Source organism: Emys orbicularis, chromosome 9 (assembly GCF_028017835.1).
Source record: "Emys orbicularis isolate rEmyOrb1 chromosome 9, rEmyOrb1.hap1, whole genome shotgun sequence".
NCBI classification, from domain to species: domain Eukaryota; kingdom Metazoa; phylum Chordata; order Testudines; family Emydidae; genus Emys; species Emys orbicularis.
The window spans coordinates 47055501-47083100 of NC_088691.1; the positions used below are offsets into that span (position 1 = coordinate 47055501).

The window sequence follows — 27600 nt, forward strand, 5'->3', positions numbered from 1 at the left end:
AGACCATCTGTGCCCATGCTGGAAAGTCTACCTAGGCTTTTATACCACCCCCAGCACAGCAGTATCCAAGGACCTTACAAAGAGGTGCCCATTTTAATCCAAGTATGGTTCCTACATTAGATACCCTGAACAGCCCAAAGCCAGAGTGCAACAAGAAAGCAGCTGAGCTCTTTCAGTACGTGAACATTTTGTGGGCTGAGTGACAGAAGTGGCAGAAAGCAAAGCTTCCCATCATCTTGACATGACTCCCAGCCACTCACTGTCCCAAAGTTTAATTACCAGAACAGGGACAGCAGCCCTGAACCGAACTCAACACTCTGGGTAAAGATAACTTACAGCAAGGGCCTTTCAAAAGAAAGCCAGCCATACCCTCCTACCTTCTCTCCCATGATTCCCGAGCGCACTCGCCGGAGCTCTTGCATCTGGCCTCCAACCCCCAGCAGCAGGCCCAGGTGGACACACAGTGTACGGATGTAAGTGCCAGCTTCACAACTCACCCAGAAGATACCTGGAATGCAATACAGGGAGGGGAGAGAAGAGTTTTGAGCTATCCAGAGGTACCATAATTTAACACACTTGCCTGTAGGGATTAAAGTGAGCCCTGTGATTGGCTCCATGTTCAGTGTCTCCAATGAGCCATCAGTATTGGGTGATAGATGTAAGTCATCTTTGCACAGAGTGCTAATGTCATCTACTTTGCATCATTTGGCTCTTCGTGGAACAAGAGTTCAGCAACTTTTATCATGGGGAAAATATGCAAGACAACTTTAGCTCTTGCAGAGGGTGGGGACTGGCAGTCTAACGGCATCTCTCTGGACCGGGAAGAAGCTCATCCCACATGGAAGTAGGCGCACTGGTGGGATTCTGTCAGTCATCAGAGATCACCATAATGAGGCATTCATCACATTTCCCCAGGAACATCAACAGAGGGCACTTTTCCTTTCCTTAGATGGCTGTAGTGTAGTGCATCCCTTTTGGAGTTCAGTCTGGAACACAGACCTCTCTTTTAAACCAGTTTCAATTAACAAGTTAAAGCCTGGATTTTAAAATGGGACCATCCAGTGTCTGCTCATCACTGCACCTGGGAGAGGAACAGCAAGTCCCCTTTAGTGGTGTGTTCACTAGAGCCTCACGGGGAGAGTCCACAAAGCACTTTCATGCTTTTAAGTGCTACCAGAGAACCTAGGTGTTGTTTTACCTAATCTCCTCTCAGGGTCGTACTCTACCAGTTTGCTCTCGTAGATGGTTCGGACCCTCAGTTGCCTCTTGACAGCTGCAATGAGGGGAGGTCGCTGAAACAGGGCACCGGTCAGAGTTTCTATTGCCTAGGGGGAGAAGCAGAAGAACTGTCAGACTTCACCCTTACACAACCCACACCATCCCATCAGCACATCTAGACACAAGAGCATGTTGCTATTTAGGCAATAAAAATCATTTCCCTATTGTATATCACATGTTGTATCTGATCATACTCCATTAAAGCAAGCCCATCTGAGCCACTTAAGCACGCCCCTAGATAGGAATTACTCCCCCAGCTACCAATGGGGCTACTTTGCCAGGCAGCAGCATGTGATCAGACAGCATCACTCGTCTTAGCTGAGACAGAGCCCCCATGAAGAGGGGCTCCTGCCCTGCTGGCTCTGCCCCTCTCCTGCACAGAGTTGGCCAGACACACGAGCAGCTCGCAGCAGAACAATGAAAGGCTGGCGGGTATTTGGAGGCTGCACAGCACGGGGACCCTAGAATAGAAATCTGTGTGCTGCAGGGAGGGCATTGCAGCAGCGCTCTGAGAATGGATTCATCATCACTTCACATACACCACATGCCTGCTAGGAGGAGACTTAAGGTGTTTTTTTTTAAAATGCACAATCACAGCATTTGTGAAACAGCAAGGGCATTTCAACATCTCAAGGACTGAGGTCCATATACTCAAGGGAGAATTGCAATTGTTATGGACAATCCTACTAAAACACAGACAGCAAATATACAGTGAACCAATATGAATTAAGCATCTGATTAAGTAACATGATGTCATGCTGCACAATTTTGATTTTATTAGGGGCTGTTTACTCTATTTCCTCTACTGCAACAAAATGCTCTCAATGGCTCTTTAAGGAATGCTCTTACCCACATCTCCAAGGTACACTGATGAGACAATATAGCAGGAAGCTAACGTGGGCTCAGGCATGCAGAGACTTACCCTGGAAAGCTGAATCTCATTTTCAATAGCATTGTGCAGCCGAATGATTCCCACATACTCTTTGCCTGAAAGAATGACAGAAGAGTAGTCAGGAGTGGCCACTTGCATTTTATTGTTCACCACCATGTCGGTGTTATTACAATTCGAACATCTGTAGAGGCCAGTCTTCTTAACAGCCACCGACTTTTAGAAAAGGCTCAAGCACAAACATCTCTAACCCCTTGAATCTATCAACAAAGAAACCCAAGCTGCAGGTTTATTTATGGAGCAAGACTTATTGTGTAGGGCAGCACAGCATAAGTCTGAATAAAAGCAATGGTAACTTCTTGTGTTTAAATTAAAATTTGCTGTTCCGAGACCTGATCAGCTAAAAAAAAAAAAAAAAAAGGGTGACAGCAGAAAGCTCAGGAAAACAGTAATTTGCTTATAGGCACTAGTCCAAGTCAGGATACCAGGCCTCCAGTTCATCCCAACTTTGTATTCTGCCATAATGGGCAGCAAACCTTAGTTAGAAATAGGCAGCCTTTAGAGGACTGGAACTGGAATCCTCTGCTCATCCTTAAAATGCAGTCAGTCTTTCATCTGACCACTTAAAAGAACTAGAGAGTAAACTACCCCAATTCAGTAAATGACATGCCTGCACTCTGCTGAGACTTGACCAGCCGTGTTGCTCGTTCGATGCACACAATCAGACACCCTGTCACTTTGGGGTCAAGCGTCCCACTGTGCCCTGTCTTCTCAACCCGGAGGATGCGCCGGATCCAGGCAACCACCTCATGGGAAGAAGGGTTGGATGGCTTGTCGAGGTTAATGAAGCCTGTCCTGGAACACAGCACACAGATGATTAGAACCTCCAATGCCATTTGATATCCTCGTTGTATTTTACCAAGGGCATCTGGCTTCTAAAGAGAGACGTTTTGCAGCCAAGAAAAACTACATCCAAAGGAGCTCCTCCCAACGTGGAGCATTTTCAAAAGTGCTGAGCAACCAACAGCTCTCGTTGAGGTCAAAGGAGCTGCTAGGTGCTCTACATTTAAAACAGGACTTTTATTAAACAGCCTAACTCTAAACTCCTGTTTTTGAAAATTTTGGCCTTACTGCCACCTTGGCCTGACTGCATCATATATACTACAAGAGAAAACTCCCCCAGCCTGGCAAAACATCTCCACTAAAGTCTTCACATTGGATATACATTTACTGGTGTCTCTTTAGCAATACCCACTATACAGTATCAGGAAGTAAACCATGCTGGGAAGGGCAAGCTATATAGCTTTCAGACACCATAACATTACTCTACTTTTCATTTCTAAATCTACCCCCAAAAGAATCTGTAACTAGAACAAATTGAAATGTATGAGTCTGGTAACCAAATTTAAAGAGGACTTTTGTATAGCCAACAACAGTGGAGAAAAAGTAACTGTTTCCAGACCTACTTAAGCTGGGAGAGTCACCAAACCCTTTGAGGGTGTAAACCGTGACAGAAGTTACAGTTTTCCCCCCAACAAACATACCTAACATACTCAGCGATGTCTCTCTTCAGGGGATTGCAGCCAGAGGGAAGGGGTGTGTAGTGCGTTGTCCTCACATTTAGCTTGTCAAAGTTCTACAAAATCCAAACAAAATGTACCATAAACAAAATATTCTAAGCCTTTAGAAACAAATCCCATTTTACCTAGAATGCAGATCTCCATGGGGATCAAACAAAAACAAAAAAACCCACCCACATAATCTGACCTAATTTAAATTACAATAAACTGAAAATGCCTCTCCCATACTGGCAGAGTCCTAGAAACAGACTTTTAGTAGCCTCAGGGATGCTTTCAACAGCAAGAAAAGGCCAACCCTATGCAAAGGTTAAAAGCTCTGTAGAACAACAGAGCTTTACCAAGTAGAGCAAACCCAGTGTGCCTGTGTAGAGAACTAGGGTCTCTGTGGAGACTTAGGCAAACATCATCCCTGCGTGGAAAGAAGGAATGGGTGTAAATCCTGTGGAGATGATTATAAGGCAAGTCAAGGTCATATGCAGTTTGATAGATCAGGCACACAATGAGTGAAAGCGCTTTTCAACATTTGGGTCATGGAGCCTGGTGTAAGATTGGTTGCCCTCTGCCTTAGGTTCCCATGTAGGCTATTTTCTTTGCAGGCAGGCTAAGGCACACGTGTGAAACAAGGAGTAATGTTTTTATATCTGTACACATACAGACTGAATCCTATAATCCTCTTTACCTTCAGTAGCAAGGGCCACTGAGATGTGTCCAGCTGAGCCACTCGGGATTCAGGTTTGATGAAGAATTCCTCTGTGTGCTGTATGTCCTGAGGAGAAATATCACAGATCAGAGAAGTGGAGTTGACATGCAAAGTGTCTTATCTCTTTTTTACAACTGAAAGTCTTTTGTATTCTGTTGCCAACATTCACAAATTATTGCTAACACATTTTACACAATAACAGCTACACCAAAGCAACATATCCACAGCACCACCAATTGGCTGCAAAACCATCATTGTCCAGAGAGATTATGGCTATAACACCAAGTAAAATTGAAGAGTGCTGGAACTGAAGTAATGAAACACGACGCAAAGCAGCTCCTCAGAGCTCCATGGCAAGTCAAAGTACTAAAGGATGGTTACATGTTTGAACGCAGAATAATGATCCCAGTCTGCTCCCTTCACTCACTAAAACACTAGCAAAGTTTCAGTTCCGTACCCCTGGATTGTGGGATTATCATAAACAGAGAAAGAAAGCTATTCTCCAAAAGACCATAGGAGGCAGAATCTCTTTGATGCATTAGAGCAAACACTTGACTTAGGCTATGTCTACACTAGCACTTTTGTTGGTCAGAGGTGTAAAAGAAACCACATCCCAACTGGCATAAATTTCACCAATGAAAATGCAGGTGTGGACAGAGCTATGTTGGCAGGAGCCCCTTTCCGGGCAACATAGCTATTGCAGCTCGTTGGGGGTGGTTAAATTATGTCGTTGGGAGAGCTCACTCCCATCAGCACAGAGCGGCTACACGGGAGACCTTACAGCGGAACAGCTGCAGCGGTCTGTAGTGTAGACATAGCATTTTTCTCTTTTCAATTTGTGATGTGTTAAGACGTGATTAGCCAGTGTCTTTTTATTGGAGAAGTTGCTTAACTAAGGCTATTTTGCTTTAGACTTCAGGTGACTGAGTGAATGGGTGAAAAAAGACTAAATCCAAATCCAATAATGGATTATTTCTATTTAAAAATGAATAAAGGCCAATTTAGGACAGCTTCTCTTTTGAATGACACATTCTAAGCACAAGCATTCTTCCCCCCCCCCCCCCCCCTTACCAGGATAATTAAACTGATAAGAACAGATTTTAAAATTTAATTAAAGCGAATGTTAAAATCATATAATACACAGGTTAAGACTATTTGTACATCTGGGTATAATGCTTAGATTATCCACAAATATAAAGTGTGTTTTTAAAGTCATAAGATACACATAGTGCATAATCAGCAGTAACCCAAATTTAGGTGAATGAATTTAAGAATAAAGTTAAGATATTTAACATCCAAGTATTCGGGTACATTAGTCATGAAAAAAATGTATACAGAGAGTTGGTGGCAGAAAGCAAAATACTAAACCTGTAGTCAGCTGTAGCATAAATACATCACTCCATTGGATCCTAAACAGCCATTTTAGTCTCAAGAGATTTACTTTTATTAGAAAAAAAATAGTTTTATCCAAGAGACACCAACACTCAATTCTCTGGGATCAAAGCTGATAAAGAATTTAAAAATCTGCTACAGTTTTTTGCCTCCAGTCATGGCAGTTCTATTTGTCTATGCATACTCGGAGCAAGGAGAGGTGCTGATTCTGGACAAAGACTCCAATCCTCTTTCATTCTAAGTCCCTGAGGTCCCATGGGCAACATTCTCCAAAACCAAGGCAGGAAACAACACTGCTCGCCTTCTATCCTGCTACTTCTCTCCCCTCCAACTAAAGACCTAAAATTGCAGGTGAGTAAACATTGTTAAACCATTACTCACAGAGTTAGAGATTCCAGAAGTGGGCCATTGAGTCCTTTTCTAGAGATACTGAAAACAGGTGAAGCAGGTTCCAAGATCTTCCCTAAACAAGAGTTTTGCTCAACTTGAAATCAAGCCAAGGCACCAAGCTAGCCTGGAGGCAAACTCAGTCATACAAGAGGGAAAAAAAAAAAAAAAACCTCCACTCACAGCAACATCTGCATCTGGTAGAGATTTCTTATCCTTTTTCTTCTTCTGCTTCTTAGCTATACAACCTATATTTGAAACAGAGAGGGTACATTAAATATTTTTCATACCAGAACTCATCCGAATCCAAACTGGTAGCACTACAGAATTTTATACTAGGACAACCTCCTGTGGCAAGAGCATATAAAACAGCAAAATTAAAAAACAAGCAACATTTATCTCCTAAAAATTAGATTCCTTAGTTAAATATAAGATTCAGAGGCAACTTAATTATTATTTGTTCAGCTCTTCAGTATCACTCAGAGGCAACATATGATATTTAAGAGCAACTATTTCCACACTGCAATTTTCTTCCTTCTCCGTTGTCTTTTCTCTTTCCTACTTTTTACCCGTCTGCATTTTCTTCTCCGAAGCAACCCCCAATTCCAGGAGCTCCTCCCCTCTCCCATCTTCTGACAAAAATTGACAATGAAATAACCATTGACGACATGAAAAATATCTTCATTAGGCTTCAGAGTCAATGCTGAAGCGAGATTAATGGGGTAGGAGCGGGAGGAAGCTTACACCGCCCAGCCTCAGAGCCACGTGCCAGGATGCCCGCAGTCAGCCACACGCCATACTGACAGGTTTCCAGCACAGCTCGGGTGACTATAACTTTTGCAAACGAAAGCCGAGAGGCTGCGGAGCTGGCACACACCGGGGCGCGCGCCACACCGCTGGGCCTGGGCACGGGGAAACGGGTTTTTGTCACTACGGCACCAGGTATTTGGCCCGGAGGTAATTCCAGGGGCTCCCGGGTTTCTCAAGGCCGCCCAAGCCACGTGTACGCAGAGCGGAGCAGCCCCAGGTGGCGGCAGGGCTCGGATCGCGGCCCAGGCGGCGGAGCAGGGCCACGCCCGGGGCAGCCAGAGAGACCGAGACCAGCCCTAAGCCACGTGTTCGGGCCAGACAGAACCACCCCCGTGGTCGGGACAGGCTCCCCACCTTCCCCGTCCGCCATCTTCACTCCGCGCACTCCGGGAGCCGCGTGCTGCCGCCCACCCGCCACCGCGCAGAAAGAGAGACTGGAGCGCCGCCCCCGTCCCGAGATGCACCGCGCGCAAGCCCAGTCCCTGTCACGTGCTCAAGGACCGGCCAGGGTGGGGGGAAGAGGAGGTGCTGCTTCCCCGCCACGTGACGAGGCGGCGTGCGGCCCGCTTCCCGTCACGTGACGGGCTAGCAGTCCTACTGGGGGCATCACCCTGCTCTCACCATGGGGCCCGGCCGCCCCAGCCCGCCCACCTCCCGGTTGTTCCAATAAGGCCTCCGACCCTCATGGCTAGCTCCTGCGGGGCGCTGGGCACCCCCTTTCACTCAAGGGCCATCACCGCCACGGCACCCCCACAAACTTCCCGCACCGCGATACTGAACGTCCCCTCCCCGCCCCCCAGCAGCCGCACGCCACGGGGATGGTCGTAACTCGAGCATAGGGGGCGCAGTGACCCTGCCAGCTGGGGCTAAGGTGAGGTCCAAGCGCTATCGCCAGACCTCCTAAGGCCAGCAACGATTATTTCACTCTTTGGCATATGGGAAGCAGTCACGCCTTTAAAAAAAGTTACTACAGCAGGAAAGCCGTGCCAGAGTCCGTATTTACACTGAACATGCTCATTCCACTTTCTTAAGGGAAAGGAGTACCACAGCTATAGTGTCAAGTATCAGGTGGTAGCCATGTTAGTCTGTATCTACAAAAACAACAAGGAGTCTGGTGGCACCTTAAAGACTAACAGATTTATTTGGGCATAAGCTTTCGTGGGTAAAAACCTCACTTCTTCGGATGCATCCAAAGAAGTGAGGTTTTTACCCACGAAAGCTTATGCCCAAATAAATCTGTTAGGGTTTAAGGTGCCACCAGACTCCTTGTTGTTTTCACAGCTATAGAAACGCCTAATGCTTTGCCTCCTGTCAGCCCCCCTGTAGACATCACTGTTATTGCCAATCCAGAGGGCTATTGTAAACATGATGCTGCAGGTAGGAGTGTACTATGGAGGAAGGAGGAGTTTTCCTTTTTTAAAAGGTCATAATGCAGATTAAAAGAGTAGAAAGAAAAGGGTATGAGTATGTTACAGAATCACACACCCTGGGAAAGTATGTAATAATCACTCTTTAACCAAGGACAGAGTTTTCTATGTTTAGAATAGCCCTTCTATCTATCCAACATTTTCAGCCCTCTTATGATAGCCCTTAGGCCTAAGCTTGCTTTGAAGCACTCTGTTCCCACCCATCACCAGTTCAGTATATGGTTATGAGTCTTCCCCACAGGAGGGACACCTGCAGATTTGTTTTTACACAGTTTTATCTTAAAGTTGTAACATACAATAGTAGCTCCCTTTAACATTTTCCCCCCATATCCTGCCCTCTGGCACTGCACCTAGACTCAAGCCTTGCAGCACACACAAGCTTAGACAGCTGAAGACTACTTCAGGATGATAAAGACAGGAAACTCGATTCTGAGTTCCAGTACATAGATGCTTCATTAGTCATACCTCAGTGAATGCACTGATGATTTCAAAACATGTCAGTAAAAATTACATTTCAAAACATTTAAGAAATAATGTAAAGTTCACTTTTATATGTATAAATCAGTTTGCAGTTGCACATAAAGCAACAACGACACAAAATACCCATCAATTTCCCATGCTTTGCAGGGATGTTTTGTCTCCACTTACAACAGAGGCTTGAAGTATTTTTTTAAGCAACTTCCAAAACAGCCTCACTTTTATTCACACAGAAGACCATGTGAGATAGAAACACTACATAGCTTGAGGTCCACAAGGTGCCATTTGTGTCAAAGGTAATCCAGCTTGCAAAAAGAAAAAAAAACATTGTTTTTTTAGGATGCCTAAATATGATTAAAAGGAACCCACCCCAGAAAGGCACAACTAAAGTTCATCCTCTGCAGGAAATCATTCTTTCCAGAAGATGGCCAGCAACATGCTCTTCTCAGGGCAGTGTTATCATTTTTCAGCACATAAGAAATGCCATACAAACATTAAATTTACACCAGAGATTTGTAAAATGAGATTGGAAATGGAAATTCAAGTAGGAAAGTAGGTTTAGTTCATTAGACCACAGAAAGGGTCCATTATCCAATTTTTAATTCTCTTCATCATTAAAATAGAAAAGTTAATGTTAAAAAGTGTTAAAAAACTAATCAAAGTTCACGTGCTTTTTAGATATACATCAAGGCTCAATTTTGCCCTCCACTATGAATGCACAACTCCTATACACCTTAGAAGGAGCTGCAAAAACATATCTGAGGGCCAAAGTTACAGGTAAATGTTCCTACACCAATACAATCCTTTTAAACTGCTCTAACAGGCCTGATACATAAAGTAATATAGTCTCTGTAGGAAATGCCAAAATTAAACACATTACATCCATCTTTACCTACTTGTTGAATGAAACCAACAAGGCAGTGAGGCTCAAGAGCCAGCAGCAGTGACTCCCCATATTGCCTAGGTTGTAGCTAGTGATATCTGTATTGAGTAGTAAACAGTTTTAAAAGTCTACAATATTTATTGAATTACATCTTAAAGAACTACAAGGCTTCAGGATACATTGGTGTCTCAAGAGTTCTATCTACAGCATTTATTAACAGAGCAAGAGCTAAGACCAAGAGCCAGGTAGTTAGAAAGTACAATTCTTAGGCAACAGATGCCAACATTGAAACAGAATCTGGAGCAGAAGGTACAGAATAAAACTTTAGCTTCCAATTTAGTTTTTAAATGGAGTTATGAGTTTAGTTACTTTTTTTAAACTTAGCACTTTAAACAGAAACTGGTATTTTTACCAGCTTGCTCACATGTGAATTACACTGATACAGAAAAAATGAACTAGTCATTACATCTCCAAATGTGAGAATTTTAAACTAAAAGACTGAATCCTGGTATTTGTGGACTGTTTGGAAAATGAGTACCATTTGCAGTCTCTTCATAAAAAATGGCAAGAATCCCACCTCTTACTACCTCAAACTGTAGTAGCATACATACAGTTTCTAATGGATCAGGTCATCTCCTGCAGTAGCAGGTGTCTTGAATCTGTGAGTGAGAGGAGAATGGCAAAGAGGCTGCACTGGGGCTGAAAAAGGAAAGATCTCTATAACTAGTAGTAGTAAATAGGAAGTGTTGGCATGTCCAAGTTCCTTGTCCCCAATGGGAAAATAGTCTCTAGCTCACATAGTCCTTTCCTACATGCGGATGGTAGCAGAGAGATGAACCAAGGCTGTGTAGCGGTGATGGGCCGAAATGGAAAAACCCTCTATATGGCTACGGTGGGAAACAGAATCCCATGGTGGTTGAAACAAGTCATGCTGGTGGTGATGCAGGGTAGGGATTAGACTCCTGTGGCTGGCAGCAGAGGGGAAGGCCATTCCCCGTGGTAGCAGATGGGGCTCATCTCTCCTGTGGATGGTTGCAGTAGGTGTATGAGGTTAATTTCTCTGGTAATGCTTGGTGAGGGTTTCAGGTTATATGAGGGAGATAGCAACAGATCAGTGAAGGTGCAGTTAGTCTCTGTGGAGATGGCAGATGGTGCAGAGATGCCATAGAGATGGCAGCTGAAGGTGGGCAAGGCCTATCTCCCTGGTGATGCTGGGGGGGGTGGGGGTGGGAGGGGGCTCAGTCCCACTGAGGCAGCAGCAGGTGGGTGGGGCAGGCCTCTCCCCTATGGAAGTGGCAGCAGGCAACTGAAACCAGTCTGAGTGGGGGAACTAGGCCCCCTGCCCAGAGGGGCTGATCATCTCTTGAAGCACCAGGTGGAGCAGGTGGTTCTGCTCGGGGCTGAGCAGCGGCCAGAGCTCGGCCTGCAGCACTTTGAGTGCCTCCAGGTCCTTCTCCTGACAGGCCATGACAGTGGACTGCAGCAGGAGGAAGAGGCCCGGGGGCAGGTACCCTGCCTGGGGGAGTTGCCCAGCTCCCGCCCCACTCTCGAAGGCCTCCCAGCAGTATTTCTCCAGGGTCTGGGCGTGCTCGGGCAGCAGCTTGGGTAGCGGCGGCTGAAGCAGCAGAAGCAGTAGCACCCGGGACACCTCGCAACGCACCAACACCTCTAGGAAGGCGCCGCTGGGTGGGCTGGGCCCGGCCTGGGCCAGCAGCTGCGCCTGGGTGAGCACAGCCAGGGCCCCGTCGTAGTCGCGGGTGAGCAGCAGACAGGAGGCCAGCTCGCCCAGGCAGCGCAGCGCCTCCAGGGGCAACTCAGCGGCCGCCAGCAGCTCGGCAGCACGCTGGAAGTGTGGGGCGGCCTGGCCGGGTTGTTCCATATCCCGCAACGCCGAGCCCAGCTCCAGGCAGAGCCCTGCCGCCAGCGCCGGCTGCCCCAGTTCCAGGTGCAGGCGGGCGGCGAAGGCGAAGCAGCTATGCGAAGCCTGCAGATGCTCAGCGAAGCCGCCGCTCAGGCTCAGCCGCTGCTGCAGGTCCCGCTCCTGGCGCAGGAAGAGGCGCGCGGCCTCGGTCAGGGCCTGCGCCTCGCCGGGCCCGTGGAAGAGGCTCTGGGCGCAGCGGGCCACGGCCAGCTGGCACCAGGCGGCGTAGGGAAGGCTCTCCTGGGCCCGCAGCTCCCGGGCCAGCACCCCGAACTGCTCCGCCGCCTCCGACACGTTCGGCTTCCGCAGGAACCGCTTCCGCAGCTTGGCCGACACCAGCCGGTACCGCGCCAGGAAGTCCCCGTCCCAGCCGGCCGCCCCCAGCACCCCAGGGCCTGCCGGGCCCGAGCCGCCCGCCGCCGCCATCCACGCAGCGGCTTCCACCCGGAAGTGAAACCGTCGCGTGCCAGCCAATGGGCAGCCGCCTTAGCGGAAGAGGCGCGGCTAGCGAGAATGCGCCCCACCCCCTAGAGCAGACAAGAGGCGGGACTGAGATTTCCGCCGCTCCCTGGGAAGGGAACGGGGGGGTTGGTCCCACTCTCTGCAGAGAGGGGATGCAGGGGGAGTTGGCTTGGCTCCCCAAAGCTCCCCAGGGGCTCCCTGGGGAGTGAGGCGGAGTAGGGGTGTGGTATCCCAACCTGTCGGGGAACAGCCCCAGATCCTTACAGCCCAGCTCATCGGTCCTGAAACCCCATCGTGGGCCCAGGGCGCATGTCCCCGCCCCTCCGAGCTATAGCACCGTGACACAGTAACACAGGCAGCCCACGGGCACAGCGCTGGGCAAGCCCCACAAACCAGAGGCACGCCTCATCTGGGACAAGGGCTAGCTCCCCAAATGCGCCAGCATGGTCAGCAGCACATCCAGCCCTCCCTGCTTCACCTCAGAGCCTTCATTAGTGTGTATCCATTCACAGAGTCCAAGCGTAGGCTAATGTCCTCCCAGTGACATAAAAATGGTCCAAAGAGGCTACCAACTCCCAACACATCAAAACGAGGGTAGCAAAGAACAAAGTTTCAGAGTGGTATCTGGGTTAGTCTGTATCAGCAAAAACAAAAACTCCATTGAGGGTGCAGGTTTTGCAAAGGGAATGCCGCACAGACCGTGTCTTGGTCCAGCCACCATTGAAGGGCTCTGATTAATGCCAGCAGAAGTATGACGACCTTGTCTAGCGGGTGATGACCTGGTATGTATACCAATGCCAGTCATAATTGGAGAGGCTGCAGCCTGAGTCATTTATGCTGCACCACATAAGTGCAAGAGGCCATGTGCCCCAGGAGCTTCAGGCAGCACCTTGCCATGATGGTGAGTACACTTTCAGGCCATTTATGAGAGCTGCAATGTCCCTGAAACGGTTCTCCGGCAGGGAGACCCTTGCCTGATTTGAGTCAAGAACCGCTCCTATAAAGTCTATCCTCTGAATGGGCATGAAGGTGTGTGACAGAGCAGGGAGCGGGGCAGATTGACCTGGGAATGTTGTCTAGTTTTACTGGGACTGGCTGCATGGGGGATGGGAGAGCAGGGGATGACTTTAGGTGAGGGATGGTACCTGAGCCTGTAAACTGAGCCAGGAGGGGGGTTGGGCCAGGTGACACCTTTGCCGGGGAAACTGGACAAAGAGAGGGAGGAGCCGGGGGGGGGAGGGGAGTGAGTCGGCTGGGTTTTTTTTCAGTTTTGGGCTGGCTGGGAAGAGGCAGGGAACCCCAAGCCAGGGGTCTAAGCTCCTTGCCCCCAGAGGGACCCAGCTGGGGGGTCCTGGTTGTACCTACAAGCCCTGTTTTGGACTGTGTTCCTGTCGTCTAATAAACCTTCTGTTCTACTGGCTGGCTGAGAGTCACGATAAGTCGCAGGAAGTGAGGGTGCAGGGCCCTGACTCCCCCACGCTCCATGACAAGGTGGACTTGTGTTTGTTGTCCAGGAGACCCAGGTTCCTGAAAGTGGACTGTACGAAGTCTATGTGCCCTTCCACTAGTTCTTTGGACTGACCCCTGACCAACCAGTCGTCCAGGTATGGGAAGACCTTCACTCCCCATTTCCTGACGGAGGCTGCTACCACCGCCATGCGTTTCATGAATACTTTCAGGACTGTTGGCAGGCCAAAAGGCAGCACTGTGAACTGATAGTGATTCTGGTTTACCACAAATCGAAGGTATTTTCTGTGGCCTGGGAAGATGGCTATGTGAATGTACACATTCTTCAAGGTGAGGGCGGCATACCAGTCCCCTGGATCTAAGGAAGGAACAATCGAGGCTAGGGAGACCATGCGGAACTTCAGCTTCTTCATGAACTTGTTGAGGTTCTGAAGATCTAGGATGGGTCTGAAATCCCCATTGGACTTTGGGATCAGGAAGTAGTGGGAGTAAAACCCCTGGCCTCTTAGCTTCATGGGAACCTCCTCCACTGCCCCCACCCTTAGGAGTGACTGCACCTCCTGGGTCAGGAGATCTTTGTGAGAAGGGTCCCTGAAGAGGGACAGGGAGGGGAAGTGGGAAGGAGGGGAAGAAATAAACTGCAGGATATATCCCACTTCTACCATATGAAGAACCCATCGGTCGGAAGTGATGTTGGCCCATGCCAAGTAAAAGCTGGACAAACGGTCCACAAACATAGAGGTGACATCAGTAGTGAAAGTAAGATAAAAGACTTACCAGGCCCCTGAAAGGGGCAGGGCCTTGGGCAGAAGGGGTGGGGCTGAGGGTCAGCGTCCCCCAGCCAGCCCTTCCGTGCTGCCCGGCCCATGCTGGGCGGGGCTCTGGCAGTGATTTAAAGGGCCCAGGGCCCACTTTCACCTCTGGGTGACATCCAGGTTATGGACTGTTGCACCGTCCTTGGGCGCACCTTCAAAAGTTTTGCTTATTGCCCGTTAGTTGTCTCGTGGGCGCAGACATTGAGGCTGACGAGGAATGAGGGTTCTGTCTCTTTCTGAAGCCTTTATTCCTTTGTCGACCAAAGTCTTGTCTCTGCTGGTGCTGCGGTGGGTAAAAATGGCGCATGAGCTGAGGTTTGTAATGCTTCCGGGATGGGGCGGGAGGGGAGGGGCTGGAGTGTGAAGGCCCAACGACTTCAGCGTCACCCTCGAATCTTTTAGACTATGAAGCCGGGCATCCGTTTGTTCTGAGAAGAGGGACTGTCCCTCGAATGGTAGGTCCTGTACTGTCTGTTGGACCTCATGGGATAGGCCAGATGACTGAAGTCAGGAGCTTCATCTCGTTACCCCACCTGTGGCCATCGCCTGGGCTGCCGCATCCACGACATCTAAGACCACCTGGAGGGATGCCTTGGCTATGGCCTTGCCTTCGTCTGCCATGGCAGCAAACTCTGATCTAGAGTCCGATGGTAGGAGCTCCTTAAACTTCTGCATGGCTGACCAGGAATTAAAGTCATACCCACTGAACAGCGCCTGGTGGTTCTTAACTGGAAAACCCCCGTGGAGTATATTTTCCTCCCTAAAAGGTCCAGTTTCCTGGCCTCTTTTGCCTTGGGTGACGGTCCCTGTTCCCCTTGCCTTTCCCTCTTGTTGGCGGCAGCAACAACCAGGGAACCCGACGTGGGATGAGTGTACAGGTATTCGTATACCTTGTGGAGTACAAAGTATTTCTTCTCCACTTGTTTAGCTCTACCAAGGCCAGGGCTGACTCCGTTATCTCCTCTACTGGGAGGTTGAGGTTCTGAGCCATCCAACGCAAGAGCTCCTGGTGAGCCTTGTAATAATCTTGCGTCGGGGCTATGGTCATACTTGCTACTGCCTCATCAGGCAAAGATGACGAAGAGGCTTGTACCGTTACCGGACTGTAGGCTTATTTTCAGGTTTTTGTTTTGTTATGTGAATCCTTATGCTATAATGGGTTAATGTTATGATGTTTGTGTGCTGCTTATGCACATTTATGGTTTTGGATGCCATCTTGTTGGCATCACCATATTGAATAGGGCTAAACAACAGCCCTTCTCTACAGAACTTTTGCGTCATAGAGGTTATATATATATAAGGATGCTGTCCCCAGCAATGGTGGCTGTCTGCCATAGAGGCAGCCTGTGAACCCGCCACTTTGTGCACGCTTCGAGAGTCAACATTGTCAGCATCACTCGCAAACCATCCAGGAGGATCCTGAGCATGTCCTGAGCCATACCATCTGCTCCATCTCAGCCAGGTTCCGTGTTCCTCCTGCAAACTCCATCTTAAGGCAGTGGAAGGTCCGGAGCCCAACAGCCGCTGCAGGGACTAGGTTCACGGTCAACTGTCCACTGTCCACTTGCCAGTCATCGCCATCACCCTGCAAGTATAAAAAGGACTCTAATTAGGGATACCCATAGTTTCCTAAGGGTTAAGTTGGGAGCCGGGCTTCAGACCCAACCAGTTCCGACGGCTGTGCTGTTTTACTCTGTTTATTGTTTCTCCCCCTTAACTGTGTTCACTTCCCCCCAAAAAATAACACTTTGTTTGCACCTTAAACTTCGGTTAAGTTTTACTTACCTGGGGTACTGGGTGGGGTGTGAGGGATATTATTTTACCAGGTGATAGATATTGGATGCTGGGGCCAAATCGCAATCTTCTAATTTAGTTTAACTTTTGTCATAACTTCTTCAGTACAACAGGACCTTTTACGTCCTCCGGTGCCAGCGGATCACCCGTATGTGTGACCTGAGAGTCTCGGACTTTTGCCCTGGGAAAGGAACCCCTCTCCGACCGGGACGGCAAGGGTGCCCTCGTCTCTGAGGCTGTTGAGTGTGAGTGTGGGAGCTCTGGGCCATGTGAGTCGTCCAAGGGGTTCACATCAGCCACTGGAGTGGCATCTGCCACTGGCCAGGAGGCCATGCTGCTGGAATGAGCCCAGGGGCCATGGCAGTAGAGCACTATGGTCCGCCCGGAGTCTGCTCCCTCACAAGATGTATGACTCCACCTGTGATTCGGAGCCTGAGGACCTGCTCCTAAGCGATCATGGGGTGCTGTGCTCTTTGGTGCTGAATAATGGTGCCGAAAAGGAGAGCGATGCCACTGTGGGAGCAGTGCCATGATGGGGAGTGGGGTGGTGATCGTAGAATCATAGAAGATTAGGGTTGGAAGAGACCTCAGGTGGTCATCTAGTCCAACCCCATGCTCAAAGCAGGACCAACACCAACTAAATCATCTCAGCCAGGGCTTTGTCAAGCCGGGCCTTAAAAACCTCTAAGGATGGAGATTCCACCGCCTCCCTAGGTAACCCATTCCAGTACTTCACCACCCTTCTAGTGAAATAGTATTGCCTAATATCCAACCTAGACCTCCCCCACTGCAACTTGAGACCATTGCCCCTTGTTCTGTTATCTGCCACCACTGAGAACAGCCGAGCTCCATCCTCTTTGGAACCTCCCTTCAGGTAGTTGAAGGCTGCTATCAAATCCCCCCTCACTCTTCTCTTCTGCAGACTAAATAACCCCAGTTCCCTCAGCCTCTCCTCGTAAGTCATGTGCCCCAGCCCCCTGATCATTTTTGTTGCCCTCCGCTGGACTCTCTCCAATTTGTCCACATCCCTTCTGTAGTGGGGGGCCCAAAACTGGACACAATACTCCAGATGTGGCCTCCCCAGTGCCGAATAGAGGGAAATAATCATTTCCCTCGATCTGCTGGCAAAGCTCCTACTAATGCAGCCCAATATGCTGTTGGCCCTCTTGGCAACAAGGGCACACTGCTGACTCATATCCAGCTTCTCATCCACTGTAATCCCCAGGTCCTTTTCTGCAGAACTGCTGCTTAGCCAGTCGGTCCCCAGCCTGTAGCAGTGCATGGGATTCTTCCTTCCTAAGTGCAGGACTCTGCACTTGTCTTTGTTGAAACTCATCAGATTTCTTTTGGCCCAATCCTCCAATTTGTCTAGGTCACTCTGGACCCTATCTCTACCCTCCAGCATATCTACCGCTCCCCCCAGCTTAGTGTCATTCGTGAACTTGCTGAGGATGCAATCCATCCCTTCATCAAGATCATTAATAAAGATGTTGAACAAAACGGGCCCCAGGACCGACCCCTGGGGCACTCCGCTTGATACCGGCTGCCAACTAGGCATGCTGGGGAGCGGTGCCACGATTCAGAGTGGTGGCAGGACCATGAGCTGTGCCGCAATTGCGACTGATGCTGGGAGTGTCTACAGCTGAGGTAAGGAGTGATGCAGCTGTGGCGAGCACGACCACAGTGTTGAGCCTCTCGAAGATGAGCGAGACTGAGGGCGGTGCCTCACCATCATTGCTGGCTTGCCCAAGAACGGTGCTTGTCTTCTTGGAACCAGGCCCTGCGGTGCCTGAGCTGTCCCTTGTGGGCCGCAGCCCAGGGGAGAGAGCGGTGCTGGGAGGGTCAGAAGACTCTGCACCTCCTCACATGTCTCTGGCATCGATGGTGCTCCTAGGGTCGTGTCCCCCTCATGGCTCACCCTATGAGGGAAGTCCATTGGCACCAGACTTGACAGGTCCTCCGCTGGGGCTGGAGTCAATGGCCCCAGTTGAGTTGTGACCGATTCGGAGTGGCCCGATGTGGGTCTCTCATATGTGGGAACGCCCCCAGTCTGATTTTTTTGTCCTCTTCTTCGGCACCAGAGATGGACAGCGGTGCCGTGCTGTCGGTGCTGCCTTCTTGGGTTCCAGAGAGGTGTGTCGGTGCCAGGAGATGATTTGTACTGGGGAACCCAGGCCACGCTGGGTTTCTCTAATAGATGCTGATGTGCTCCTCGTCAAAGAAGCGCTCGGTGCCGGGTCAGGTTGTCGCTCCAAAGAGGGACACAGCACCGCCTCCATGAGGAGGAATTTCAGCTAACTGTCTCTCGCCTTCTTAGTTTTAGGTTTGAAATTCTTACAAATCTGGCACTTTTCTTGGATGTGACCATCTCCCAGGCACTTCAAATAACTGTCATGGGGATCACTTATTGGCATGTGTTTGCGGCACGCCACATACTGTTTGAAGCCCTGGGACCGAGGCATGCCCTGGAGACCGGTCAGGCTAGCCCCTGTAAGCAGGAGCTTACAAGTATTCTAACTATTATCTACCTTACTAACTTATTCTAACTAACTATTTACACTTATTTACAATTTATTTGCAGGAAGAAGATCACTACGGGGTATTGCTTGCTGAGCAAGAGATAAGAGCGGAAAGAAGGAACTGAGGAGGCAACGGGCAGATGCCTATATACTGGACCATGGAGGCGCCACTCCAGAGTCAACCTGACGGATACCACTAGGAGAAAAATGTCCTGCAACGGTGCAGGCGATGCGCACACTCCTCTGTTGGAATGGACATGAGCAAGCACTCAAAGAAGAATCATAAGTAACATCAGTCATTTTGCCAGTATCCCAGAGGGACCTCTAGAGAGCAGCTTTTCTCATTAGCCAGAGAGAGTCAGTTCCAAACCTTTAGTAGTCATAAACCTGCCTTATATCATCTCATTTCCGGTTTGCAGAACTCAGCTCTCATTCCTAACTGCCATGGACCCCTTCCTTCTAGCTTTCCATCCTTTTTCCTGTTTCAAGGCATGTCAGCCAAAACAATCTCCTTTGCACTCCTAGCACTGAGGAGGAAAAGAATAATGGCTCTGGGCCAGACTGTAAAGCCCCTATTCACAAGGGTGACCTAATTCCAATGGGACTACTCATATGAGTAAGGCCAGGTCTACACCTAAAAATTAGCTTGACCTAGCTACATCATTCAGGGCTGTGAAAAATGTTGCTCTCTGTGCAATGTAGTGAGGTCCACCTAATCCACACTGTAGAAGCAACTAGGTGAATGGAAGGATTCTTCCACCTCTCAGAGAGGTGCTGGTTCCATGACCCCTTGCAACCCTGTCTACTTTAAGCACTGGCTGTCTGCAGGTGATGCTGAACGGAGTTCTCAAGAGAGTGGTGTCTGCTATTTGGCTGGGGATAGTGGGCAGCCCTCTCTTCACAGTGAGCAGTGCAAGGCTGACTAGGTTTGCTGCACTAGGGCAGGAAATTCTGGGACATTGGGCCAAATGGCTGAAGTGGCTGGGTAGGTTTTGTAGATTGGCTGGAGGGAGAATCATTCAGGGAGGTTTCTTTGGCCTGGGATTTCTCGGTGATACAGCAACCTGCAATGGAAACAAGATTGTTTCTTTGGTGACATTTAACCTGCTCATTGGAAGGACTTGGCTATGCTGAATGCAGCTTGTGCTGACCACGGGGGGCCCAGAGATCTGCCCACAGGCTTCCTCAGCTTGTCTTCCCAAATGCTAGAATTGCTGCTGTGAACAAGTGTGGTTTCCATGCTGGCCATCACACGTGGTAACTTGACCTAGTTTTGAGGGACTATAAATACAAATAGATAAAAAGACTAACTGAGAGAGAAGGGGTGGGATGGGGCGGGGCAGGGGAGCAATTATAACATTAAAGACCAAGTATTCAAAACCACACACACAAATTTCAGGGCACTCAAAGTTGCAAGCAATACATTGGGCACCCAGATTGCTGGTGTGGCTGATATTGCAGGCTCCTGGATAGCTTCAGCGCACCCAGATTTCAGAGCTGGGAAGTTTTAAATAATACATTTCTGTGCTGAGTGAGTTTCCAACACAGTCAGTGCAGAAATCAGGCTTCACTCAGTGTTTAGACTTTCTCTGAGATTTATCTTTAATTTGTTTGACCTCAATGGGGTTTTCATTTGATCTGAAGAGCAGGAGCCGGTGCTGATATTGACCAATGCAGTTTACAGAATGAGTGGGGACAACATCCTTGCACCACAGAGAGACAGATAATGACAGGATGCAACTGTGGGGACTCTATTATAGAGAGAGGGGTGGCACTGGGCAATCCTATTGCAGAGAGAGAGAGAGAGCACTCCATTGAACCTATCACAGAGACAGGTCAGCATTTGATACCAGCACCCTATAGTACAGAAAGGCAAGTCAGGGTATGGCACTGTTAGCCATACACCCCAGAGAGCGATGGGTGGGGTATGGCAGCAGGGAGATCAGACAAGTCATGACTGGTGACACTATCACTGTCAGGTTCAGGGTAGGCACGAAGGAATCAAATGCAACATATTGCTCATGGACTTCTAGTGTGTTGGCAACACTTGGATCTGTCCTCTCGTTACATCGTTTTGAGCTCTGTTCTCAAGAGCATCGGAATCCAGCACTCATGACCTTTGCTCCCACCAGTGATCTCACAGTAACCAACAAGCGGAAAGGGGCTAAAAGCAGAGGCTTTGTCCATTTCAGAGAATGCAGAGCACTCTGAGCTGGCAGTGCTGCTGGGGTTTCCTACTGCTGTGTGAGCAGGTTAGGAGCTGACTCACTCTTCAGAGCCACAATCCCCATACCCCAGTCTCCGTTTTATGCTTCCTGCCCCTTCAGACCTCATGTATACGCACCACAGCTCTGACGGTGATGCATCAATTCTCTGAAATGTCAAGGATCGGCTGGAGAGGGGGCCCGTGGCACCAATCAGATGTCATAGACCAGGCCTGATGGGAACATGGGTGGGGTGGGGGAGGAGAATCATCCAACTAGCATGACAGAAATGCAGTGTGTTAGCAGTGAGCAAACCTAGACTCTGTGCTCGAAGCGGAGGGGGCCCAGAGAGTGGGTTGACCTTACACATCCTGATAGTGGGCGGGGGAGGGCGGCCTAGACAGTGCTGGTGTTAGCCCATTGGTGGCCCTAAGCAGGAATATTCAGGGGGGTCCCCCACAACACATGCTAATAATTAATAGCAGGGCCCCTTGAGCTGCTCGGGGCCCAAAGCAATTGCTTAGTCTACTTATGCCTAGCACTGGCACTGAGCCTAAAGATCTACCAGCTGAGGTTCTGGCCTCACTATTTCTCTTACTCGTTTTACTTTAACTTGTGATTACTTTCATGGAGTGACCCTCCATGTGAATTATTTCATTTCAAAGCAGATTGCAGAAGCTGTAGCAGCTGCCTGTCTTTCCTTCCTGCTCAGCAGTAAGAGTAATCTCACACCATCTTTGTCTGGGTGCTGGTGCATGTTGTTAAGGCGAGACTTACAGAGGGTATGGTGCAAGAGCTCTGCACTTGCCGTGGGAGGCTGTGCAGTCCAGTGGTTAAAGTAGGGATCTGAGAGTCGAGACACTTTGGATTCAATTCTCCATTACCCTGCACCTGGGTTATAAAAAATCCAAATGGTAGCAATTTACATCTACTTTTCATAGGTGTAAGTGACTGTAAGAGGTAAAGGATGATGACAAATCAGATCCATAGGCTCTATGCCCGAGTCTGCCACAGACTTCCTGGTGACTTACCCTCTTGGTGTCTCAGTTTCCCCAGGTTTTAAATAGGGATAGCACCACCGAGGGAGGCGTATGTGAGGTTTCATTACTTGCCGTCCCTAGTGTGCTTGAAGCTGTTCCTGTGGCAGGTGAGAGGCTGTGGAAAGCTTGTTTTTTTCCGCCCCTGCTTTCGCTTTCCTTCCCGGTACAGCGATTAGCATCTGCGTGGGTGAACTCAATCTTTGTTCATGAGCTAGAATCCAGCAAAGTGGAAATTGTATGAAGGGGAATTTGCTTATTTTCATATTGAATTTCCTCTTGAGTCTGGAGGGTTCCAGAGCATCATTGGCTCATGAGGCCAGCTGGGCCCCAGAGCTTCTCCACAGTAGATTCTGCACTAGCAGCAGACCCTGTGTCCTGGCAACTGGGACCCCTTAAATACAGGCACTGAGACTTGATAGGGACTAATTTAATCTAGGTGTTTTATTGATCCCCTCAGCACTGACTAACTGTCCCCAATCATGCACTGGGCTGAGTATAAAACCTGGCATGGGTTCTCTGAGGTGTAGCATGCTGTGCTTCAAAGCAGCACCTTGGAACCCCCATATTCACCACTGCCATATAATTATGATCTGTTTGGTACAAAGTATGCCTTGAGGTATTATTTTAAAAGGCTTGATCTGTTGAACATTAATATCCTGTTGGATAGTATGTGCTATCATTGTATGGGAAGTTATGCAGTTTTGCTGTGTGTGTGTTACTGCAATATGTTGTAAGGTTGGGAACACCCACAACCAGCCTTTCAGCTGCAACAATGGAGGAGCCAGACTTGCTGGTGGCCCATTAAAGGAATACACACTCCCAGGAACCATATTCAAAAGAGACTTCTCAGAGATAGCACTTAGACCAGGAGTTGCCAAGGTGTTTTCTCCAGGAATTGAAATTAGGAAGGGTGTTCAAATATACAGGGTGGGGTGAAGGCCGAAGAGGGATGAGACCATGAGGGTGAAGGTGGGCTGTATGGCACCATAATAAAAACCGAAAAATGGTTCACGACCATTTTATTAAATTAAATCATGTTTTAAAATCATCACAAATATTAAAGTTGGCTACTCAAGCCTTCTATGAATCACTATATCTACATCCTTATTGGTTTCTTGTTGTAATTTTGCACAACTCTGTTAATGAACTACTTGAATGCAGTGCATTCATCTTTGGTGGCTTCTTGTGTGTCCAGTACTTCCAGTCCTTCATATGCTCATAATCAGGCAGAAGGCAATTTCTTTCAGAACACAAAATTATATTCAGTGAGGAAAAAGAACAATCAACTATAGCTGTTGTGACTGGGAGTAGCAAGAGATGAATTCCTACTTCTTTCATCCCAGGAAACAGCACAAATATTGGGTCAAACCACTAGTGATAATAAAGAAGAAGTTGAAGTCAAATCTTCATTTGTTTGCCATATGATATTCCACTCTGTGTTCAAATTCTCTATTCTGTCCTGACCACATAGCAGCCCCATTGCTGGTAGCATCTCACTCCATTCAACTGTCAGTGTGTCATAAAACAGGCATCAGTAAAAGCTACATAGAGGTTGAATAGAATCCAGAAGACGCTGTTGTAGATTTGTAAGAATCAAGTCTGTGTACTTTTTCAGCTGGGCGTGGATGTCAGGGGATGGATCACTCGATGATTGCCTGTTCTGTTCATTCCCTCTGAAGTACCTGGCATTGGCCACTCTCAGCAGACAGGATACTGGCCTAGATGCACCATTGGTCTGACCCAATTTGCCCGTTCTTTAATTATAATATAATAAAAAAAATGTTTAGTACAGAAGCTCTCCAAAATAATGACTTCTCAAGATAGCGATGATGTGAAATAACGACCTTGGCAAATAATGCATTTAAAAATTTTTGGCCTACTAGGAAATGTATATTTATATAAGTTTCCCAATCACAAATCTAACATTCTGGAGCAAAGTCACTAAAATGTAGACTAACAAACAAATGTTCCTTTAACGTGCTCCTCCCTTTCTCCTCCACTGCACCCCACTCATAGTTGTTGTCTTTGGTCAGTGGAGACCCAGAGTACAGAGGAGTTTTCACGTGAGTTCACCTCCCAACTTAAAGGGTGGGGGAGAGAAGACACCTTGCTTGTTCCTCCAGCCACTCACCACTTGCTCCAGCCCCTGGCTCTGGCTGCTGTTGTTTGTCGTGCCACCATTCACTCCACCGCTCCATTGCCAATGGCCTGCACCATCACCTTCTGCTGCCACCTGCCACTGTGACCTCTGCAAGTCGGTCTCTTGAGGTTCCACCCAGCTCTCAGTGATTTCACCTCTCAGCGGGGAAACCTCACTGCTAGTACAGGCTGGGCCAGCAATGTCTTCTACAGAAACACTGTCCAGCAGCTGGTCTAAGCACTTATACCTGATTATCAGTGATTTCAGCTCTAGTGGTCACTTACAAAGACAAAATACTCTCTATGGAGCTTAATCCGCTCTATCTTTAAATGGCGGAGGGTTGGGGGGAAGGTACATGGCAAATAGTGCCTGTGACTCTTAGGTGGAGCCCACGTTCCCAAGCAAAACACTTGTCTCCCACCCTATCTCTCTCTCTTTCTCTGTCCACTGGCATGCAAACCCCCTGCTTAGCAACTGCAGTTCAATTGAGGGTGACTAATTTGTAATGAAAGAGGTGCCAGAGCTTAAGCAAGTTTTTTACTTTCATAACGGATGTGGCAAGACCAGACGTCCTGGGGCAATAAACTGCCAAGCCTAGAGGTGCTGGGGCTCAACTCTGACAAGCCCTGGCACAAATTAAGCACTGAGGGTGACCCCCTCAATCAGGACAGGCTAAGCACAGTTCTGCTGCCCTTTACTCAGACATAAGGATAACATTTCATTACCCCTGCAATCAACAGATTTAAAATTTTTGTTAAGGCTACTGTTAAAATTATATAATACATAGGTTGAGAAAAGAGTGTCTGTACATCTGGGTATAGTGCTTAGATTATCCACAAATACAAAGTTTGTTTAAAAACTCATAAGATACTGTGACATAGTTCCTCCTCTATCTTGGTGGGTCCTGCGCTTATTGGCGGATTTTCTTGTCTCAGAGTTTCACCATGTGGGTTAGGGAACAGCCCAGAGACCTTCCCTTCTAGAAGAACCCACAGTCCAGGTCAATTGGGAGGTTTGGGGGGAACCCGGGCCCGCCCTCTACTCTGGGTTCCAGCCCAGGGCCCTGTGGACTGCAGCTGTCTATAGTGCCTCCTGTAACAGCTGCATGACAGCTACAACTCCCTGGGCTACTTCCCCATGGCCTCCTCCAAACACCTTCCTTATTCTCACCACAGGACCTTCCTCCTGGTGTCTGATAACACTTGTGTTCCTCAGTCCTCCAGCAGCACTCACTCTCAGCTCCTTGCACCTCTTGCTCCCAGCTCCTCACACTCGCACCACAAACTGAAGTGAGCTCCTTTTAAAACCCAGGTGCCCTGATTAGCCTGCCTTAATTGATTCTAGCAGCTTCTTCTTAATTGGCTCCAGGTGTCCTAATTAGCCTGCCTGCCTTAACTGGTTCTAGCAGGTTCCTGATTACTCTAGTGCAGCCCCTGCTCTGGTCACTCAGGGAACAGAAAACTACTCATCCAGTGACCAGTATATTTGCCCTCTACCAGACTCCTGTACCCCACTGGTCTGGGTCTGTCACAATACATATAGTACATAATCTGCAATAACCTAAATTTAGATAAATTTAACAATACAGTTTAGATATTAGAATCCGAATACTTGGGTACATCACTTATACAGAAAGTTAGTTGTTGAAAGCAAATATAGGAATGAGTGTAAATCAGGCCTGCACAACATACGGCCCGCGGGCCGCATCCGCGGGGGCTCACTCTCAAGCCTGGGAGGAAGGGGGAGCAGCGGCGCACGAATCAGCTGTTTCGCGCGCCGCGGCCGCTCGGGGTCTCCCCGTCCCTCCCAGGCTCTCAAACCCGGGAGGGAGGGAGAGATCCCGAGCGGCCGCGGCGCGCGAAACAGCTGTTTCGCGCGCCGCTACTCCCCCTCCCTCAGAGCCTGGGAGGGAGGGGGAGAAGCTGCGCCCGCGCCGCGGCCACTCGGAGTCTCCCCCTCCCTCCCAGGCTCTCAAACCCGGGAGGGGGGGAGAGATCCCGAGCGGCCGCGGCGTGCGAAACCGGCCCCCCTGCCCCAAGCGGGACACGGGCAGGGAGCCCTCGCGCGCCGCCACGCCTCCCCCCCCGCCCCAAGCGGGACACGGGCAGGGAGCCCTCGCGCGCCGCCACGCCTCCCCCCCCGCCCCAAGCGGGACACGGGCAGGGAGCCCTCGCGCGCCGCCGCGCCTCCCCCCCCGCCCCAAGCGGGACACGGGCAGGGAGCCCTCGCGCGCCGCCGCGCCTCCCCCCCCGCCCCAAGCGGGACACGGGCAGGGAGCCCTCGCGCGCCGCCGCGCCTCCCCCCCTCGCCCCAAGCGGGACACGGGCAGGGAGCCCTCGCGCGCTGCCGCCCCCCCCCCCCGCCCCAAGCGGGACACGGGGATGGAGCCCTCGTGCACTGCCGCGCCTCCACCTCCCGCCCCAAGCGGGACACAGAGCCCGCGCACGGCGCCGCACCCCCCAGGCCTCAAGCAGGACACGGAGCCCTCGCGCGCCGCTGCCCCTCCCCACTGCCCCAAGCGGGACACGGGCACGGTGCCCTCGCCCCCCCCCCCAGCAGGGACATGGGGCTCAGCCACCGCCCCCGTCCTGAGCGCTTTCCCCCCCCCCCCCGGGACCCCTGCCCCATCCACCCCCTTCCCTGTCCCCTGACTGCCCTCCGCCGCCCCATCCAACTCCTCTCCTGATTCCCTATCCAACCACCCCTTCTCCCTGTCCCCTGACCACCCTTGGAACCCCTGCCCCTGACTGCCTCCCACCGCCCCATCCAACCTCTGCTCCTTCCTGACTGCCCCCCGGGAGCCTTGCCCCCATTCAATCCCCCTGTTCCCTGCCATCTGACCGCCCCGACCCCTATCCGCCCCCCCCCACCCCCCTGAACTCCCCTGCCCTCTATCCAACACCCCCTCCCTGCTCCCTTACCGCGCTGCCTGGAGGTGGCTGGCGGCGCTACAGCACGCCGCTCGGCTGGAGCCGGGCCACACCGCCACCGTGCAGTGCCTGGAGCACCGGGTCAGGCTGAGCTTGCAGCCCCCCTGCTTCCCGCAAATCAGCTGTTTGCGCAGGAAGCCTGGGAGGGCTGAGAAGCAAGCGGCGGCTTCGCGCTCAGGCCCAGGGAGGCGGAGCAGAGGTGAGCTGGGGCGGGGAGCGGTTCCCCTCCACGCCCCTCCCCCCGGGTTACCTGCTGTGGCGCGGGTGGCTCCCCCCACCCCAGCTCACCTCCGCTCCGTCTCCGCCTCCCTGGGCTTGAGCGCGAAGCCACCGCTTGCTTCTCTGCCCTCCCAGGCTTCCCGCGCGAACAGCTGATTCGCGGGAAGCGGGGGGGGGGGGGGATGGGGAGAAGCGGGGCAGAGTGTTCAGAGGCGGAGGCGGAGCGGAGGTGAGCTGGGGCCGGGGAGCGGGGCGGAGAGCTGAAG

General features: G+C 50.1%; 2 protein-coding genes and 3 non-coding genes across 8 annotated transcripts in view; all 5 read right to left on the reverse strand.

The window, feature by feature from the left end:
* Positions 1-7501, reverse strand: part of DKC1 (dyskerin pseudouridine synthase 1) — a 29669-nt gene extending 22168 nt beyond the window's left edge. For all 4 annotated transcript variants that reach the window (XM_065410769.1, XM_065410770.1, XM_065410771.1 and 1 more), the window contains exons 1-8: positions 7391-7501; positions 6410-6474; positions 4427-4513; positions 3712-3803; positions 2838-3022; positions 2201-2265; positions 1199-1325; positions 378-508 (exon numbers count right to left, since the gene is read on the reverse strand). In XM_065410769.1, coding sequence (XP_065266841.1) covers positions 378-508; positions 1199-1325; positions 2201-2265; positions 2838-3022; positions 3712-3803; positions 4427-4513; positions 6410-6474; positions 7391-7406 — 768 coding nt within the window. In that variant the 5' untranslated portion in view covers positions 7407-7501. The remainder of the gene's footprint in view (positions 1-377; positions 509-1198; positions 1326-2200; positions 2266-2837; positions 3023-3711; positions 3804-4426; positions 4514-6409; positions 6475-7390) is intronic.
* Positions 187-323, reverse strand: LOC135884197 (small nucleolar RNA SNORA36 family). The gene has a single exon (XR_010561690.1). It is a non-coding gene; the product is annotated as a small nucleolar RNA SNORA36 family (small nucleolar RNA).
* Positions 635-710, reverse strand: LOC135884191 (small nucleolar RNA SNORD83). Its single transcript, XR_010561684.1, has one exon. It is a non-coding gene; the product is annotated as a small nucleolar RNA SNORD83 (small nucleolar RNA).
* On the reverse strand, positions 1570-1813 carry LOC135884203 (small nucleolar RNA SNORD17). Its single transcript, XR_010561695.1, has one exon. It is a non-coding gene; the product is annotated as a small nucleolar RNA SNORD17 (small nucleolar RNA).
* A 3595-nt stretch (positions 7502-11096) lies between the features above and the next one.
* On the reverse strand, positions 11097-12170 carry LOC135883319 (40-kDa huntingtin-associated protein-like). The gene has a single exon (XM_065410362.1). It carries the CDS (start codon positions 12168-12170, stop codon positions 11154-11156), a length of 1017 nt encoding a protein of 338 aa, XP_065266434.1. The 3' UTR covers positions 11097-11153.
* Between the last annotated feature and the right edge of the window lie 15430 nt (positions 12171-27600).